This window comes from Anastrepha obliqua, chromosome 4, assembly GCF_027943255.1.
Source record: "Anastrepha obliqua isolate idAnaObli1 chromosome 4, idAnaObli1_1.0, whole genome shotgun sequence".
Classification (NCBI taxonomy): domain Eukaryota; kingdom Metazoa; phylum Arthropoda; class Insecta; order Diptera; family Tephritidae; genus Anastrepha; species Anastrepha obliqua.
Genome location: NC_072895.1, coordinates 98,667,876 through 98,688,746, shown reverse-complemented (window position 1 = coordinate 98,688,746; position 20,871 = coordinate 98,667,876). Strand labels below are relative to the sequence as shown.

Genomic DNA, 20,871 nt, shown 5'->3' with positions numbered 1-20,871 from the left:
ACCGCACACAGTTTACTTTATTGAATTTCTAACGAGTGCTACCTGAAAATATAAAAACCTTTACCAAATCTACTCTGCAATGTTGTTCCTGCTCGTCTTAGCCTACTACGGCGCTTTCGCCTTAGAGCCAGCCACTGCTAGCACGCGTATTATTGGAGGCCAGTTCGCGATGCCTGGCCAATTTCCGCATCAGGTCTCGCTACAGCTACGTGGCCGCCATCATTGCGGTGGTTCACTCATTTCGCCAACTATGATTGTTACCGCCGCCCATTGCACCATTAATCAGAGCCCGTCACAAATTCGCGTCATCGTTGGGACAACTGATCTGCTTGCTGGTAATGGCAAGTCCTTCAACATCGCCAAATTCATCATCCATCCGCAATACAATCCACAAACTCAGGATTACGACCTCTCGCTTATTCAGTTGACCGAATCGGTGCCGTTGGGCGATGATATCGGCACAATTGAATTGGCCGATATGGAAGCGAATCACGCAGCGGACACGGTGGCCACTATCAGCGGCTTTGGTGCCATCAATGGTAATCTGGAGTTGCCCAATCGCTTGAAGTATGCCCGCGTACAGCTGTGGAGTCGCGACTTTTGCAATTCGCAGAATATTCCGGGCATTACGGATCGTATGGTTTGCGCGGGCCATCCTAGTGGACAGGTAAGCGCCTGCCAAGGTGATTCTGGTGGTCCACTGACCGTCGACAACAAACTCTTTGGCGTGGTTTCATGGGGATTCGGCTGTGGGGCACCGGGCAAACCTGCCATGTACACCTACATTGGTGCGCTACGCTCGTGGATCAAACAGAACTCTGGCGTTTGAAGGGAGAGGCGTTTGAGAGAGGCTTTAAATTCGCCCGTACAAAGAACAACAATTTAAGTATTAAAAATGTTATAGCAAAATAAACTTAACTTATGAACGAATTTATTGTAATTTTGTTATTTTATAACGTTTTTCGAGTTAGGAGGTTGGAAAAAAAGTATGCTCTTGGGACTTTCTTAGGATATGCAGTGTAGATGGCGCTGATTTATTCTGCTAATAATGCAGCATTTGAAAAATAATTTTTTAAATTGTCATTGCAAAATGTTGAAAATTGAGCGGGGCATTTATCCGGAGGCACCATGAAAAAGTATTGCTTTGCAGGAAACATCTTAGCTCGCAAAGAGTCATCAGAAACAAAAATTTTAAATGAATAAAATTTAAAGTAAAGGCTTCTTGAGGTATCCCTGAGAGGATTCTTTCGGAGTTTTTGGAAGTAAAAGAAGCGACTTTCACTAAATCGGCTAATTTGTTGTGGTAAGATTAATATATATTTATTTATATGTAAGTGGCGCGTACGCCCTCTTTGAGTGTTTGGCCGAGCTCCTCCTGCTATTTGTGGCGTGCGTCGTGCTGTTTTTACACAAATGGAGGGACCTACAGTTTCAAGCCGACTCCGAACGACAGATTTATTTTTATGAGGAGCTTTTTCCGGCCAAAGAGCGACCGCCATTAGAAAAAAAAAACGTTTTCTTCATTTTGGTCTTTTACCGAGATTCTCTCTGAAATCCGAATGGCAGTCACGCACCAACCCATTCGGCCACGGCGGTCGTCTTGGAAATTAATAATTACATTAAAAAACAAAAAAAAACTCCCAGTGATACCTGGTAAATTATGGGAAGAAGACTGTGAAAATTTTCAAATCGATTGGTCTAGTGCATTTTGAGCTATGGCGTAGACGAACTACAAAAATATCAAATTTTCGCAAAAAATTTAAAGCCGAACAGATAATAAGAACCCCGTCTGGAGCAATGAATGCGAAAAACGATGTTCTTGAGATTTTAAGCATTCATTTAAAAAATGCAAAATAAAATATTTAAATACTTTATCGAACTGGAGCCAATTACTTAACGGGATTTTATTTCACAATTTTATTTCGGGTCTTTAAGCAGTGAACTCGAAGTTTTAGCTCCTCCCACCATGCAGTTGGACGTGAATTGTTCCTTGCAGAATAGAAATACGTACCCTATGATCAGAAAGTACCGGAAATGTTTAAATAACACAAAACGGAGTTAAATTTGAGGCAAATTTACGAGGTGTGTTCAAAAAGTATCGCGAACTTTGTGTTTTTTCAAAAATTATTTATTTATTCGTTAATATCTAATTTGTCCCCTTCAAAGTAATCCCCATGAGATATTATGCACTTGTTCCAACGTTTTTTCCAATATGCGATGCACTTCAAAAAATATTTTTTTATCTTGTTCAGCTCCTCCTTCGATGCCCCTTTATCTCATCAATCGTAGCGTAGCGTTGTCCTTGTATGGGCCTCTTCAGTTTCGGGAACAAGAAAAATTCACAGGGGGCCAGATCTGGGGAATATGGTTGCTGCGGCATCATTATTGTGTTGTTTTTGGTCAAAAAGTCGCGCAAAAGCAACAATGTGTGAGCAGGGCGTTATCGGTATGCAAGAGCCAAATTTTTTTCTTCCACAAATCCGGGCGTTTCTGGCGGATTGCTTCGCGCAAATTGCGCATAACTTGCAGGTAATATTCCTTATTGACCATTTTACCCTGTGGCAAGAACTCATGATGCACAACGCCCCTGCAGTCGAAGAAAACGTTAAGCAAAACTTTTACATTCGACCGAACTTGGCGCGCTTTCCTCGGTCTTGGTTCGTGCGGCTGCTTCCATTGAGATGATTGAGCTTTGGTTTCCACGTCATAACCATAAACCCACGATTCGTCACCAGTTCTGACTCTCTGGAGCAAATTTGGCTCGTCGTGGACAGAGTCCAACATCTTATTAGCAATGTTCATGCGATGCTGCTTTTGGTCGAAATTGAGCAGTTTTGGTACGAATTTTCCGGCGACCCGTCTCATGCCCAAATCATTGAAAAAAGTAGAATGGCACGAGCCAATCGATATGTCTAGGTCCTCAGCAACTTCTCTAACTGTGATTCGACGATTTGCCAATACCATTTTCTTCACTTCATCAATTTTTTCGTCTGTTGTTGAAGTGCTCGGGCGTCCGGCACGCTTTTCGTCTTTCATATCCTCTCGGCCGTCTGAGAACATTTTGTACCACCGGTAAACGTTGCTTTGGTCCAAAGTAGCTTCATCGTATGACACAGTCAACATTCGGAATGCATCCGCGCACTTAATTTCGTTTTTCACACAAAATTTAATACAGGTTCTTTGATCTATCTTTTGAATAGGTAAAAGTCGTAGACGAGCCGAAACACGTGCAAGCAAAGCAGCTGTCAACAATTACCTGAACATTCAAAATGGCCGAACTCGTCGGCATGAGTGAGAGACATGAGTACCAACATATCGGCCCAAAAAAATCGAAATTCAAATATACGTAACCTGCGAAAATTTTAAATTCGCGGTACTTTTTGAACACACCTCGTATTTTATCTCCCTCAAAATATGACCCCTCTGAAGCAACGCACATGTGCCAACGTATAACCCAGTCCTCCATGCACCCCTAGTAGGCCTAGGAAGGGATGGCATTCAGCTCCTTCTTCGCATTCGCTTTGATCTCCTCGATCAACTGAAATCACGAAATGGTAACTTCAACTTGGGAAACAAAAAGAAATCGAACGGGTCCATATCAGGTGAATACGGTCTTGCACTATGGTTTTTACTTAGTGTTTGGTGGTCAAATAATCCAGCACAAAATCCAAGAGTTGTTTGCCCACATTTCCGGCCGTTTGCGACGTACAGCATCTCGCAAACGCTTCAAATATATACACGATATTACACGGATTTCTCTAAAGTCTTTGATAAAATCTCCCAAACGATTTTAGTAACTAAATTAGCTTTTCTCGGTTCCCATTCAACTTTCCTTGATTGGATTCGATTCTAGGTATTTAATAAAGAGATGGAGAGCTGTAGTTATCATCGCCACCTCTGGTGTACCTAGGATAGTATTTTAGGACGTTTGTATTTGTTTTGTTTATTAATGATATTTGTTCGTGTTTTTCCTACGCTAATTTTCTTCTCTATGCTGATGATCTAAAAGTGTACGCTGAAATAAGAAATTCTTGTTATTCAGCCTTCCTACAGTCCGAGTTGAATAATTTGTTTTCCTGATGCCTTATGAATCGTCTATTTTTTACTATTGAAAAATGTCATAAAATCACATTATCTAAGCTTCAAAACCCCCTTAATTCCTTTTATCATATCAAATATACATATCTTGCTTCGTCCGATGTGATAAAAGATGTACAGGTTTTCTTTGATTCAAAGCTTAATTTTATCACGCACCTAAATTATGCCGTTTCCAATTCTCTTGTTATGCTCGCTTTTGTTAGACGTCGTCAATATTTTGAGCTATGCACAAAATCTGCCAATTATTGAGTGTTGCGTATGCGGAAATTTATATTCCAAATTAAGATTTTTTATCAAAATACATCCATAAATAATCAGAAAGATCTCATAATGAAGGAAATAAAATTAATAAAAATTCCACGTTTTTCTAAGTGTTTGTATGCAAATTTCTCAATTTTGTTAACTATTTACTGCATCACATGCGCTGGTAAGACAGATACCTAGATCTATGCATATTAACCTGCCGCGATCTGTGAAAACGTCTGTTCGTAGTCCGTTTAAAAGCTTTATAAAATTTAGGAAAAATATTTGTTATAACGGGTGGTTAAATTTCAAGGGCCGATGTTGAATGTAAACCACACCTAAACGTCAAGTTTTCTTAAGCATTTCATTTGACATTTTTCAATTCCAGACTAACTCAACTTGAACCATGAAAGACACCCAATCAATCAACGCGTTAAAGTTATTCAGGCTTATTAAGAAAACGGGCATTCAAATTAAAATGCATATCGCGCACTTCGTGATTTTTTCGGTCAATTCAATCGTCCAAATGTGCGTACGATCGGAAAAATTGTGCAAAAGTTTGAGCAAACCGGGTCTGTAGGAGATGTGAAAACACCAGTGCATGCTCGTACAGCTCGTACTGCAGAAGATATTGCCGCTGTTCGCGATAGTGTGGTTGAAGAGCCGTCCACCTCAACTCGTCATCGTGCCCAACAATTGCACCTCTCACGCTCGTCGTTGATAAAGCTTATGCATAAAGACTTGCATTTACACGCTTACAGGGTGCAATTGACTCAAGAACTAAAGCCTCTTGACCATTTCAAGCGTCGTCAAGGGTCAGAATGATGGCAGGAAGTGGCAACAGTGAATGACCAATTTTCGAAGAAAATCATCTTCAGTGATGAGGCACATTTTCACCTCAGTGGATTCGTCAATACGCAGAATTGCCGCATTTGGGCGAATGATAATCCAAGAGTGATTGCCGAAAAACCAATGCACCCACAAAGAGTGATTGGTGCGGCTTATGGGCCGACGGCATCATTGGGCTGTATTTTTTTCCAAAATAAGGCCGGTCAGGCAGTTACTGTGAATAGTATTCGCTATCGTGAGATGAGAACGAACTTTTTATGGCCCGAATTGGAAGATATGGATGTGGACGATATGTGGTTTCAACAGGACGGCGCCACTTGTTACACAGCTAACGAAACAATGGCTCTTTTGCGCGAAAAATTTGATGGCCTCACGTCGCGGCGATGTTAATTGATTTGACACCGTTGGACTTCTTTCTTTGTGATTATTTGAAAGAAAAGGTGTACGTCGATAAGCCAGCAACAATTCAAGAGCTAAAGGATGAGATAATTCGGCACATTAACGGCATAGAACCTCAAATAAGCCTCAGCGCCATCGAAAATTTTGACCATCGGATGGAGGTGTGCCGCCGAGGCATACGTAATTGAGCCATACCAATATTATCATAATAAAGAGAAATGGCAATAATTTCCTAAATAAAAATTGTATTTTATTCAAAGTCAATACCGGCCCTTGAAACTTAACCACCCTTTATTTTTTTTAATGAATTACATATTCCTAAGTGATCCTGAAGAGCAACGACCTTACAGTGTCAGTTAACTTTCCAAATATCTGTAAACAAATTACTTATTGTCAAATAGACAGGTGTAATATTTTTTGGAAGCAATAAAAAAAAAACATTTTTTTCATAATAAATAGAATAAAGCATTTTTGAACTAAAATCTTCAAATTAGATACAAACATTAAACATCCAATTTGCATCTTGAATAACTTTTTACTAAATAAAAAATATTATTTTGAGTGATGGCATCCTTTGCCCTTTATGCGCTCCATTGCTTGTAAAAATGAATGCTAGGCGTTCAAGTTACATTAGACGACTGAGCCTGTTGGTCGGAACAGTGTTGCCAACACCAATAAATCTGAGTCGCTAGGGCCAATATCAAAAGTCGCTAGAAAGTCGCTCACTCCATCAGGGGCGGATCCTAAATTTCATTCTGAGAGGTGCACAAGAGGCCAGCTGCGGGCTTAAAATTTTTAGATGAATAATAATTAAACCAGTAATACCAAATCTACTGAAATTTGAGATAAACGGAAGTTAGTTTCAATCTCCTGAAATACTAGTTTTTTTATTATAATTCTATAAATCTACTAAATTTTCTAACGCTTTGTTAATTTGTGTCTGAAAAACATTTGTGTCTTTAAAATGTCATTGGAAAGCATGAGTGAATTTCTTGAAAAAGTTATTTACGAAGTTGATCCAGTACTGGATTCAAATGGAAATTTGAAAATTTATAAAATTAATAATATTGACTATTATGCTTTTGTAATAAAACCAGGAAAATCATACAACAATTTACTATATTATTATTAATTGAAGTCTTGAAATGGATTTATATAATAAAATATATTTAAGCATAGTAAAGAAAAAGTGGCATAAAAAATCTACGCTTTACGGGGGAACACCACTGTGACAGTCAAAGAAATAAGTGATTTTTTTAGGGGGAAAATGAAGGAATTCGTGGATCGGATTTTTTTTATTATATTAAGTGTCCATTAAAGACTGTCATCCTAAATTTTTATGGAAAATATTAATTTATAAAAAAAGTTATAAACAATCTCGTGGAGCATTTCCTCCTCCATGGTCGCATCGATTACTCAAAAACGGATCATCTGGAATTAAAAATTGAAATTGCTTATTAATTTGTATAAATGTAGTTATCGTTGTATGTACGGAAATTTTCATTTAAAAAAAATGGCAACGGATTGAAAGGTAAAGGGCATTCACGGGTAATCAAGTTGACAGAAAAGTATATATTGCCTAAAACGGGTTTGATTTGCTCTCCAAAAGTCGCCAGATAAGTCGCTAAATCATTTTTGTCGTCAAAACTTTTTTTTTGTCGCTAAGACTCAAGCAAAAGTCGTCAATTCCAGCGACAAACAATACTGGGTCGGAATAAGTTTTTTTGCTTCACTGTTGAGCGTTTGAATACAAACCGTACACAGTTTTGGTGCTACCTTTTGAATTGAGGTTTACAATAATAGTTTGGTAGCCACTGAATTGTATATTGCACTCACAAACTTCAAAGTTCTACTGCTGCGAGCGCCACCTATGCATATATTCTGGTAACTCAGCTGAGTGCGTGTCTCGTATGAAACAAAAACTAGTGAGCGCAAATGCCGATGGTTTGAATTTTTCAAAATAAGTGCTGCTGATGTGCGTAACGCTCGTTTGCTGCAATAGAAAAACGATTTCAAAGTATTCACTATGCTATGCCTCTCTAAAGTAAAAGTGAGGACATAATTTCATCTAATGAGAAATTCCGAACCGTGGCAACAACGCGCTCTACTCCGAGCGTTTATCACCCGCACAAACGCAGCGATTTCAGGAGCGCAGCAACGGCACAAATTACCGCAAGGCAATACCAATAAATCCGACGCCGGAATGGATAGCACTTTATAGTACGCACCAGGAAACGGTGAGGTGTGTATCCCCATCTTAAAACTGAAAACAGAATCTGCCGGAGGATTATAGTTTTTAAGTAATTTAATGTTTAAGTTCTCTAGTTTAGCGAAAAGTTGGTGTTGCCATACACCTGAAATGAAAACGAAGTTCGCACGCAGGGATGTTCAGTGGAAGGTTCATTGTAAAACTGCAGAATTTTTTGCTTTAATTTAAAGTTGAGAAACATTTTTGAAAACAAAAACATACAACTCATTTAAACTTAAAAACAATGATATTCATAAAGTAATTAAAAGCCAAATTACGGTTTATAAGTGTATTTTATTGCTTCGATCAGTTTAACAAATGGGTCTTCGAGATTTTTAATTACAGATTTTCTCCACAAATATTTAACTATAACATCTGTAAAACAAACACAGTGGTTATAGTTTTCTTTATTGAAATAGCTCTTCACTACGCGCCAGTGGGACTCAGTTCTTTGCGTGTGAGTACCATCCTCCGCCACAAAGGGGTTGTCGAGGTCGCTGTGGTTTACTTTCTTGTGCTCATACCCATAATTAGCCAAGTAGTCATAGGCTCTCCAGAAGTCCGTATGTATAATAGAGCCTTCTTTGACGTGCTTTCTAATGAAAGGTATGAGCACATCCGCGGAACGTATGTTGTCTGGACACACTTCTAGGCGGAGATTCTCACTACCCTCCTCAATAATGCGAAGAACCCAGTGGCCTTCCACTCTTCTTCCTAAATTTAAACATACTGATTAAAAAAGTGGATACTTTATTACAAATATAACTTATTACCTTTATTGTACTTCCGCTTGCCAAATTAACTTTCGTCAATTTGTACTACTTTTCCTGAGTGTTAGTTTTGTTCGTCGAGAGAGGACTTTACTGCTCAGTTGCCTACTTAGTCCAAAGTAACCCTTGTTGGCAAACAGTAGGTACCAGGAAAATATAACGCCAAAAAGTAGGCACCAAAAATAATTTTCCTACAAGTTTGCACCAACAAACAAGCGCCAAAAAGTAGGCAGTGTTATTTCTCACTAAAAATTAGCAACCACAAGGAAAAACTCAAGAAAAATAATCTAAAGTGTATCTGAGATAAATATAAGGTATAGCTCTTTCTCTCCTTTTTCCTTCTCGCGGAACGAAAATGCCCAAAACCTTGCATTGCCTTGAAATTTTACTCTCCATTCTCGCTCGTCCATCGACGCCTAAGAAGTTTCACTTCAAAAACCTCGAGATTCAATTAAATCTACTATTTCGGGATGTTAGAAACTTCAAATAAGCGATATATCCAAGGCTCCCGGGAGGGCGGGATTTCGAAATTTCGGGATCGCGACATTTCGGGATTTCGGCATATCGATAATTTTCAGTATTATTTTATTCTCAAACATGCATTCCCATATTTTGCTATTTACACTTCATCAGTGTCTGGTAATGATGCATCTACTCCGCTCTACAACACCTTTTTTCAGTTCTTCTCAAACTCTTATCCAACTTCAAGTCAGCTGCCTTATCCCTAGTAAGATAACACTATTGTCTACCCCTAAAAAGATAAGGATACGTCCAAATGACGTATCAAAATTTTGTGTCAATTAAGGGTGGAATAAAAATAAAAATTTCTAAGTTTTTAATTGAGATCATTTATTTCATTTATTTTCAGTCAAATAAAGTAAACAAAAACATAAAATAATACATAACGTAAAATAAATAATAAAATTCATTTTGTCTTACAAAACGTAGCAAAAATTAAGCAGGCTTCACATAAGGACACAAATTGATTCCTTAAATCTAAATGAATGGAAATTTTTTAACTTCATTTGCACAACAATGCATCGAATAATCATTCAAAATAAAAAAAGCTAAAATCGAACAAGTTTATACTACATATATTACATATGCACGTGTTGCAAACTTGACTTTGGTGCTCCCACACAGAAGTGTTTTACATACGACGCATACCTTCTTAGACATGCGTCTTATTTTTGACGAACAGAAACCACAGTATTTTCTTTTTCTTTGGTTCTTGTTGATCTGCACTGCCTTCTCGATGTTGGTATAATCTGGATAGACGTCTGGAACACCACTGCTTCTTCCAGCGCTGTCGGTTGAGTTTTGTATGGCAACTTGAATGCTGCTGCGCAAAGTTTTTGACAGTGAAGGAATTTCAAAGCTTGATTTTCACCCATGGTGTTGTTAACGTTGAGGAAAGTGCCGTCATACAATCTTTACGGCTCAATGGCTTTTTATTGATACTCATTGTGTTATGGCAATATATGATATACGAATTAATGAATGCTATATTTAACATGCCAGTTGTTCAACTAATGGTACGTCTTTGCGACGTATGTTATGATCATAACTCAGAAAAAAACAAACTCACCTCGAAAAATCAAATAAATAACAAACGAAATAAATTCAAACACACAGTTATTTTATTTTTAATTTTTAAATTTTATTAAATTTGCTTAGTATAGTATTTTCATAACATTTGCGATATGTTTACCTTATAGGCTACGTTTTTACAAATCTATAAAAAAAAGACGCAGTAAATAACACAAAATTTTTGGTAATGCTGAAATTACGTTGAACAAGAATATAATTTTAAAATTAATTTGTTCAACTAATAAACTGAAATTTCCTTTTATGTTTGCATCTGCATTCGCATGATGATGGCTGCGCTCTTCACAAATTCACGCTATTTATATTCACTTTATTTCGCGATATTATTAGGTAGGATATTTATTACCAAATACATTTAAACATTCAGATTTTAAAGGCGGAAAAAAAACAAATTGATTCAATTAACTGAAATGCTTTTGCCATATAACAATTTAAATATTTAAAATTAAATTAGCCGATTCAGCTTGCATCAGCATCGAGCTGCATACAGATTTATTTACATTGCTCCCCTATCGCATGGCCATAATGGTTAAAATTCCAAGAGCTGATAGATCATTTTTCACATGCACATATATTACATTAACTTGAAATTTGTTATATAAACGTAAAAACGTACAATAACTACAGTTACGTATGGGCTTAATATTCTAATTTGTATTGCGGGATTCATATTGCAGTTTGAGCTCAAAGTCGCTGAGCTTCTTAAACTCTTAGCTTCCTCGATTTATTTGCCCTACGCGGAACCAGCTCAAATACAAATGCCAACACTTTGTAAGTGTTTTTCATGATTACACAGATACTGTTACTAATTACCATATACATATGTGTGTGTGTTATGTATTTTTGTTCATATAATTAAATAATTTTATTCCATTTTATATGCGCTTATGAATGTATTTTACAGATGTGGGTGGGCGTTTATGCAGCTGTTAGTGATTCGTAGATGTAGAAGGCACATTTTCAATTTCATACACAATAATATAACTAATTTAATTGGAATAAAATTGCATTCTTGTTGTTGTGTGATATTCTTTGACATATGCGATTATATTAAATAACAAAATAAATACTCGTATCAAATTTAATTTTGCGCGCATTTATAGTTTTGATGAAAAACCCATCAATTATTAGAGAGTAGACTATTTTTTGAAAGGAGTTTTCGGCAAAAACGGAATATATTAAAAAAATAAAACCTGTCATATTTTGCATTAAAATAGTATTTTTGAATGGAATTTCTTGTTTTAATATTTGGTATTAAAATATTATTATTTGAAAGACATTATTTATTCGCAGGTGCTGCTATTCTCCAATTATTTACTAGTTTATTCAATTCTTGATGTATGTATGTATGAGTGTTATATATTTTCAAATATATGATTGATTATATTTTATTATTAAAAATATTAATTTTTACAAAACAAAAAAAATTGCATTTGAATAAAGAATAAATCTCATTGGAAAAATTTGCATCTGAATTAAAAAAAAATAAAAGTTTTAATAAATAATAAGAAATATATAAATAATTAAAAAGTATTCACTTCAATTAAAGAAAAAAGGTACAGATATTAATATGAAAAATACTTTTATTGCTTTGTACGAAAAATTATTTGCGTATAAATGATGAAAGTCTTTAATGAAAAAATACTTACTTAAATCAAAACCAAAGAATTTCCATTTGAATAAAAGTAAATTATTAGTGGAAAAATATGTACGCAAAATTTTTTTTAATCAAAAAATGTTATAGTGGAAATAAATTAAAATAATTAAAAGTAAAGAAAAAAATATTTACTTAAATAAAAATAATGAAAAAGTGTTTACTAAAATTTAAAAAAGTTTTACAGTGAAAAAAGATCGATTTTTTAATAACTTGAACTGAAAAAAGTAGCAGTTGAATAAAATAAAAATTAAAATAATTAAAAGTAAAAAAAAAATATTTACTTAAATAAAAATAATAATAGATAATCAAAAATAATGAAAAGATATTTACTAAAATTGAAAAAAGTTTTACAGTGAAAACAGATCGAACTTTTAATAAAAAAAATATCCACTTGAACTGAAGAAATTTCTAATTGAATAAAAAAAATCTAAATAATTAAAAGTAAAGAAAAAAATATTCACTTAAATAAAATAATAATAATAATAAATAATGAAAAAATATTTACTAAAAATGGAAAAAGTTTCTCAGTGAAAAAGATCGAGTTTTTATTAAAAAATATATCCACTAAATTAAAAAAATATACGCCACTAAAGAAAATTCCTATTGAATAATAAAAAAATAAAAATAATTAAAGGTAAAGAAAAAAATATTTGCTTAAATGAAGAAAATAGCAATAATTAAAAACAACGAAAAAATATTCACTAAAATTGAAAATAGTTTTACAGTGAAAAAAGATCGAGTTTTTAATAAAAAAATATCAGCTAAATAAAAAAAACATCCACCACTGAAGAAAATTCCAACTGAATAAAAAAAATAAAACAATTAAAAGTAAAGAAAAATATTTACTTAAATAAAAATATAGTAATGAAAAATATTGAAATAATAATAAAAAATAATGAAAATAATGAAATATTTACTAAAATTGAAAAAAGTTTTACAGTGAAAAAAGATCGGACTTTTAATAAAAAAAATATCCACTTGAACTGAAGCAAGTTCCAGGTGAATAAAAAAAAATTAAAATAATTAAAAGTAAAAAAAATATATATTTACTTAAATAATCAAAAATAATGAAAAAATATTTATTAATATAAGATTGAAAAAAATTTTACTGTGGAAAAGTATCGAGATTTTAATAAAAAAATATCCACCACTCAAGAAAATTCCAATTGAATAAAAAAAATGAAAATAATTACAAGTAAAAAAAACAATATTTACTTAAATAAAAAAAAATAAAAATTAAAAATAATGAAAAAATATTTATTAAGATTGAAAAAAGTTTTACTGCGAAAAAAGATCAAGTTTTTAATAAAAAAAATATCCACGTGAACTGAAGAAACTTCTAATTGAATAAAAAAATCTATGTAATTAAAAGTAAGGAAAAAAATATTTACTTAAATAAAAAAAATAATAATCAAAAATAATGAAAAAATATTTACTAAAATTAGAAAAAGTTTTACATTGAAAAAAGATCGAGTTTTTAATAAAAAAAATATCCACTAAATAAAAAAAATGTCCACCACTGAAGAAAATTCCAATTAAATAAAAAAAGGCTAAAATAATTAAAAGTAAAGAAAAAATATTTACTTAAATAAAAAAATAGTAATGAAAAATATTGAAGTAATAATAAAAAATAATGAAAAAATATTTATAAAAATTGAAAAAAGTTTTACTGTGAAAAAAGATCGAGTTTTTAATAAAAAAAATATCCGCCACTAAAGAAAATTCATATTGAATAATAAAAAAATTAAAATAATAAAAGGTAAAGAAAAAAATATTTGCTTAAATAAAAAAACAATCATGAAAAATAATAAAAAAAGATTTACTAAAATTAAAAAAAAAAAACAAAAATTACATTGGAAGCAAATTGAATTTTTCATAAAAAAATATCCACTTGAACTAAAAAAGGTTTCAGTTAAATAAAAAAAATTAAAGTTAGTTATTAAAATTTAAGGGGACAGATATCTGTACAATTTCGAATTGTTTTTTTTTCTGTTCATAAAATGTTAATATAAGCCTTTAAGAATATGTCAAAAAATTTTTAGAACGTAAATTGAAGTATTTCTTATATTACATATCTTCAACCGTGACGACTCTATTCTTTGGTTTCGAGCGCTGGGAGAGGTATAGTTTTTTCTAAAACTATATTTTTCGAATTGGCGTACACGATAACCCGAAAAGTTATTGATCGATCTCCCTGAAATTTTGCACGCATCTTTTTTATATTACTTTCTATGTAAATTTACAAGTTTTTGAAAATTTTTCGAAAAAATAATTTTTTCGAAGCAAAAATAGTAGGAAAATTCGCGCCAAAATAAATTTTTTTTTTTTTAACATTTTATTCCGTGAATTTTATTTCAATTTTTTTATTAATTCATATAGAAATGATGACATTAATAAACAAAAGAATTTTTCGTTTTTTGTATTCAGGTCACTGACGCCGTTGCGACAATGCCCACCGATTGAGAAGCCCCGCTGCGACCTTCCTGGAAGAATTGAGTGTACATCCGCCATTTTAAATGATTAAAATAAAAGCAAAGTTTTTATATTATTTTAATGTATAAATAAACTGTATGCCAATTTAGAAAAAAATATACTGACTTCTTCATTTTAAATAATTTTAATGAAAATCAGTGAAAATATGACCGTTTACAGGTATCTGTCCCCTTAATAACAATTACTGATAAATAAGAGCATATTTTTAATGTTAAAATACTTACTTATATTTTGAAAAAAAGATTTACTCATAAAAAATTACATTTTTAATATAAAAATATTGACTTGATTTAAAACAAAAATGAAGTTTGAAAAAAATCATGTTTTTAAACAAAAAGATTTCTTCTTATTCTTGATTCGCGAGATAACCGCGTAAGAGACTTTGGACGACTTTAACAAAGCGCGCCAGTCGTTTCTTTATCGTGCTAAACGGCGCCAATTGAACACACCAATTGAATCCAAGTCCTTATCCACCTGATCTTTCTAACGCAGAGGAGGCCTTCTTATTCCTCGTTCTCTGCTACCACCAGCTGGTAGCGCATCGAATACTTTCAGAGCCGGAGATGTTGTATCCATTCGGACGACATGACCCAGCCAACGTAGCCGCTGGATCTTTATTCGCTGCGCTACGTCTATGTCATCGTAAGGCTGATACAGCTCATCGTTCCATCGTCTGCGATATTCGCCGTCGCCAACGTGCAAAGGTCCAAAAATCTGTTGCAAAATCCTACTCTCAAACACTCCAAGGGACCAAAAAATTTACTCCAATTTAGAAAAGGTTCTACAGTTGAAAAAAATTGATTTTTTTTTTAAACTACATACGAATCACAGAAAAAGTTGACAGTTGAAAAAAAAAACAGGAAAATATTAAAAAATATTTACTTAAATTTAAGAAATCGCAGTTGAAAATATGCAATTTTTAATAAAAAATACGTTCATTTAAACTAAAAAAAAAAGTATAATTGAATAAAAGAAAATTTATAATGGAAAAATGTTTTCTTAAACTCAAAAAAAATACTTACTTATTTTGCATGAAAAAATATTCTTTATTTAAAAAAAATTGGCATTTTTATAAAGTATTTTTTATAAATTTTTGGTAAAAAAGCATTCACTTCAACTGAAAAGAAAAACAAATGTAATTGAAAAATTGTTGTAGGAATTATTTAACTTTAGAAAAAAAGTTCATTGAATAAATATTTAATTTAATAAAAAAAATTGGCAGTTAGATAAAGAAAAGAACATTTTTTATTATTTTTTAATATTCGCTCTATTTAAAGTCAATATGAAGAATTAGTCAAATTTAAATAGGTTATACAGTTCAAATAAGCGATTTTTTACTAAAACAAATTATATCAACTAAAAGAAGTGCACAGTTACTTAAATTGAAAAAATATAGTTGAAAAAAAGCCGAATTTTTAACTAATAAAAAAAATTATGATTAAATTATATTTTTAATATTTTTTAATATTTTTATTAGGTGCGCAACTAAGTTCTCGCTGTTATTTGATGAAAATACAATTTTAATCTGAAAAAATGGTTACAAGTGAATCATTGAAAGTATTGCCCGTCGCTGGCTACTACTTTTTCCCACATTTCTGGTAGAGCTCGTATACCGCCGCGGTAAAACTGTTCATCTCTTGAGGCTATCCACGGATTGAGTCATTTTTTGATGTCTTCATATGAATGGAACTGCTGGTCAGCTATCGATCGGACCAGGTGATAATCGGTCGACGCAATATCTGGAGAATATGACGGCTGGTGAAGGATTTCCCATTTCAGTGTTTCCAGGTAGGTTTTAACGGGTTTGGCAACGTGAGACCGAGCGTTGTCATACTGTAGAATCACTTTTCATGCCTCTCCGCCTATTGCGGCCGCTTCTCGCGCAGTGCTCGGCTCAATCGCATCAAGTGAAGTCGATGCCGATCCTCAGTGATGGTTTCGCTTTGTTTTAACAGTTCATAATAAATAACACCAACTTGGTCCCACCAAATACATAGCATAACCTTCGCAGCGGGAATATTCGGTCGAGGCGTGAATATTCGGTAGAAGCATGACCGGGCAGTTCCCATGACTTTCTTTTTTTTGTATTGCTGACATTAATCCATTTTTCATCACCCGTCACAATGCGATGAAGAAAACCCTTCCTTTTTTGCCGCTGGAGCAGTTGTTCACAGGCGATAAAATGACGTAACGACGTTTAACATCCCTTGGTTTTAACTCATAAGGAACCCAAGTCCCCTGTTTCTGAATCATTCCCAAAGCATGCAATCGCGTGGAAATGGATCGGCGGGTAACTCCAAATACTGAAGAAAGCTCTTCTTGCGTTTGACACGGATCCTCATTGAGCAATGCCTCCAATTCAGCGTCTTCGAAGGTTTTTGGCCTTCCTTCACGCGGACGGTCGTCAACACTAAAATCACCGTCTTTGAAACGACGGAACCGATCTCGGCTCGTTGTTTCACTTAAAGCCGCATCTCCATTAACTTTTTGTGGCTCTCGATGCGCTTCAGCCGCATTTTTTTTTGGAATGAAACAGGAAAATCAAAACTTCCCGCAAATGACGATTATTCGGCCCAAAATCAGACATTTTCACAAAACCAAAAGTATATGATACAAAAACAAAATCACTAATGTGTCGAAGCAGTTTGTTTACCATATGTCTAAGCTTGGTTTGTGACGTTTAGGTTATGTTAGAATCGACTAGCACACACTGCTGGCGGCATCTATTGACAAACAGCGGGAACTTAGTTGCGCACCTAATATGAAAAAATATTTACGTCGTTAAAAAAAAAAAAAAATTAAACAATGGCAAATTAATGGGCAAATGCTTACTTAACTTTACAAAAAGTTTGATAAATTTTGACTGAAGACAATTAGAAACAAATTTTTAATGGAAAAATATTTACTTAAATTCAAAGAACACCTACTTATTTATCATGAAAAAATATTTAATTAAATAAAAAAAAAATTTTGTTTTGATGAAGTATTTTTGAAAAAGCATTTTTAGTAAAAGAGCATTCACTCAACTGAAAGAAAAACAAACGCAATTGAAAAAACAAATTTTTGATGGAAAAATATTTACTTTTTTAGAATTTATAAAAAAATTTTGATTGAAGAAAAAAAAATTGGCGGTTAGACCAAATACGAAATTTTTCTTTAATTGCAAAAGAAAAAAAATTCAATCGACTAAACCAAAATTTTAATGGAAAAATATTTATTTAACTTTACAAAAAAAAAAATAAAATGTTGACCAAAATTATTGGCAGTTCGATAAAGAAAAGCAAATTTTTAATAAAAAAAATATTCAGTTCGGTTACAAAAAACTGGCTCATATTTGAATGATGTAATTTGAATGCATGGCTGAATTTCTCAAAATTTATGTAAGCGTTGATTTAATACCGTTATGTAAACTTGTACTTACATAACTAATAGCAATATTTCGGCGAGGCCGACAATACAAAACAGTCTTTGCTTTAAAAATAGCTTTATTTTGGATATTCTTTGCTAAATGATATAATTTTCCAATTAACCTGATTTTTATATGTGTTCACGGCTCATTGAAATTCGGTGCATAGTAAATGGGGAAAAATAAAGGGTGGTTAAATTTTAAAGGCCGATGTTTAATGTAAACCACACCTAAACCTCAAGTTTTTTTTACATTTCAATTGATATTTTTCAATTTCAGACCAACTCAATTTGAACCATGGAAAGACACACAATCGAACATCGTGTTTAAGTTATTCAGGCTTAATATGAAAACGGGCGGTCAAATCAAAATGCACATCGCTCATCTTCATCTTCCGTGATGAGGCAAATTTTCACTTCAGTGAATTCGTCAATAAGCAGAATTACCGCATTTGGGCGAACGATAATCCAAGAGTGATTGCCGAAAAACCAATGCACCTACCAAAAGGAGACCGGTCAGGCAGTTACTGTGAATAGTGTTCGCTATCGTGAGATGATAACGAACTTATTATGGCCCGAATTGGAGGATATGGATGTGGACGATATGTGGTTTCAACAGGACGGTGCCACATGTCACACACCTAACGAAACAATGGCTCTTTTGCGCGAAAAATTTGATGGCCGAAAAATCTCACGTCGCGGCGATGTCAATTGGTCGTCAAGATCATGTGATTTGACACCGTTGGACTTCTTTCTTTGGGGTTATTTGAAAGAAAAGGTGTACGTCGATAAGTCAGCACAATTTCAAGAGCTAAAGGATGAGATAATTCGGCACATTAACGGCATAGAACCTCAATTATGCCTCAGCGTCATCGAAAATTTGGACTATCGGATGGAGGTATGCCGCCGAGGCTGCAATTGTATTTTGTTCAAAATCAACACTGGCCCTTGAAACTTAACCACCCTTTATAAGAAATTACAACAATAAAATATTCTATATGTTTGTACGAACATTAGTAGCGTTGAATTTCCCTTTTCCATGAACAAAATGTGCACCGAAAAAAAATTTTTTTATGACAACAAAATTATTTTATTTCGAAAAGTATTTGCTTCATTTAATTACTCGACCACCGATGCGGTATGGCATTAACTGCTAGCTTTTGCAGAGACATGTGGAAGAAAGGTATGCTTTTTAAATTTTTTCCAAAACATGTAGCATATTCAAAGAATTTAACATATTTTTTTGCAGCTGAATACCTTGTAATTATTGCTGTAAAGCTTTGTATTCTTATTAATAATTGTAATTTTTTTAATAAACAAGTAAATACGTTTTTCATGCCTTGTAACAGAATATCAATTTATTCTTTGCTAAATTTTTTACTTACTAAATATTTCGTTAAATGCGTTGAATTGATATGGTTGTTACATTCAATAAGAACTTTTTTTGCTACTAATGGAAAAATGTGTGAAATATTACAAAGAAGACTTCATTGTTTTTAAATTGAATCACTAAACGTTTTTTATATTTTTTTGTAAACAAAATCAATTTAAATTACTAAATTTTCAATATATTTTGGTTAAAAAATTTTTAATAAAAAGTATTAGGAAAAAGTTGTTATAGATTACAAGAAAAAATTATATGAAAAATGCATTTGGATATTCACCAAAATAAATTTAAGAACTAGAACAATCGCAACTTGTAAGCTTCTTATCAAGGTTGCACTAATCAGTTCTGTAAATCAAAGGTACTAATCCACCTTCCTGTGAAATTGCTAGGCAAACATGGCCAAGAATATTATAAAATTCAGTATACTTCAAATTAGGTCCTTAGTAGGGGCCTTCACAGGGCATTGTCTCATAGGAAATCATGCAAGGAGATTAGGCGTTTATATGCATGATTTCTGTCGCAGCTGCAGGAGTGAGGAGGAGTTGGAAACAATTCAACACCGCTTTTGCACATGCCCGGCTCTAGCCAGAAGCAGGAACCGATTTTTAAAATCCGACTTCTTAATATAGATAATCTATGCATAGACTTTAGGTATCAACAACCGTTTACGCTTTGTCAAAAGCTCAGGATGGTTCAATATGGAAAGGGAAATGTAGCTCAGCACCTGCGGCTCACAACGGACTTATTTCGTGGTCTAAGTGGCATCGTTGTCTCTATGTGCGACGCGGCTGCCAAATCTAATCTAATCTAGAGCGCGGATAGTCAAGGAATATTATAACGCCACAGGATTTTTGATTGATTTTTGCAATAAAATGTGTAAAAAAAAAAATTTCTTTGTTTGTAATTTTTTTTAGTTTAGTAAAAAAATGAAACAATTATATGCATCGTCTACTAAAAATTATACCGACTATCCGCTGAATACCTTGTTTAGAAGATTTCATCTACCCAAGACGCATTTTCGTATCTACTTAAGGTATATAAAAGTGTAAATTGCTGTCATTCCTAGAGGGTTCTCATTGGACCCCACCTTTTAACTTCCTCTCATAATGCGATGTCCACAGGTGCTAACTTTAAAGTGTAAATTAATTAATTTAATTTCAAATAATTTTTAATTTCTTTTAGTAACTTAAAAAAAAATTCACTTATTAAGAAAAATTTTCAGAAAATTTTTCCACTAATTTGTTTTGAAATAATTTGAAATTTCTTTTAGTTATTTAAAAAAAAATTACTTATTAAAAAAAATTTCAAAAAATTTTCCATTAATTTTTTTTTAAATAATTTGAAATTTCTTTCAGTTATTTAAAACCAAAATTCACTTTTTCAAAAAAATTTTTTAAAATTTTACATTAATTTTTTTTTAAATAATTGGAAATTTCTTTTTGTTATTTTTAAAAAAATTGACTTATTAAAAAAAAATTTCGAAAAACTTTCCATTAATTATTTTATTCAAATAATTTGAAATTTCTTTTAGCTATTTTCAAAACATTTCACTTATAAAAAAAATTTCAAAAAATAGTCCATTCATTTTTTTTTTTCAAATAATTTGAAATTTCTTTTTGTTATTTTGAAAAAAAAATTCACTTATTAAAAAAATTTCGGAAAATGTTTCATTAATGTTTTCTTCAAATAATTTGAAATTTCTTTCAGTTATTTA

The 20,871-nt window shown here is 32.8% G+C and overlaps 1 protein-coding gene across 1 annotated transcript; it reads left to right on the top strand.

Annotated features, from left to right (window-relative positions):
• Positions 1 to 79: 79 nt before the first annotated feature.
• On the top strand, positions 80 to 848 carry LOC129244300 (trypsin 3A1). Its single transcript, XM_054881915.1, has one exon. It carries the CDS (start codon positions 80 to 82, stop codon positions 827 to 829), a length of 750 nt encoding a protein of 249 aa, XP_054737890.1. The 3' UTR covers positions 830 to 848.
• The last annotated feature ends 20,023 nt before the right edge of the window (positions 849 to 20,871 follow it).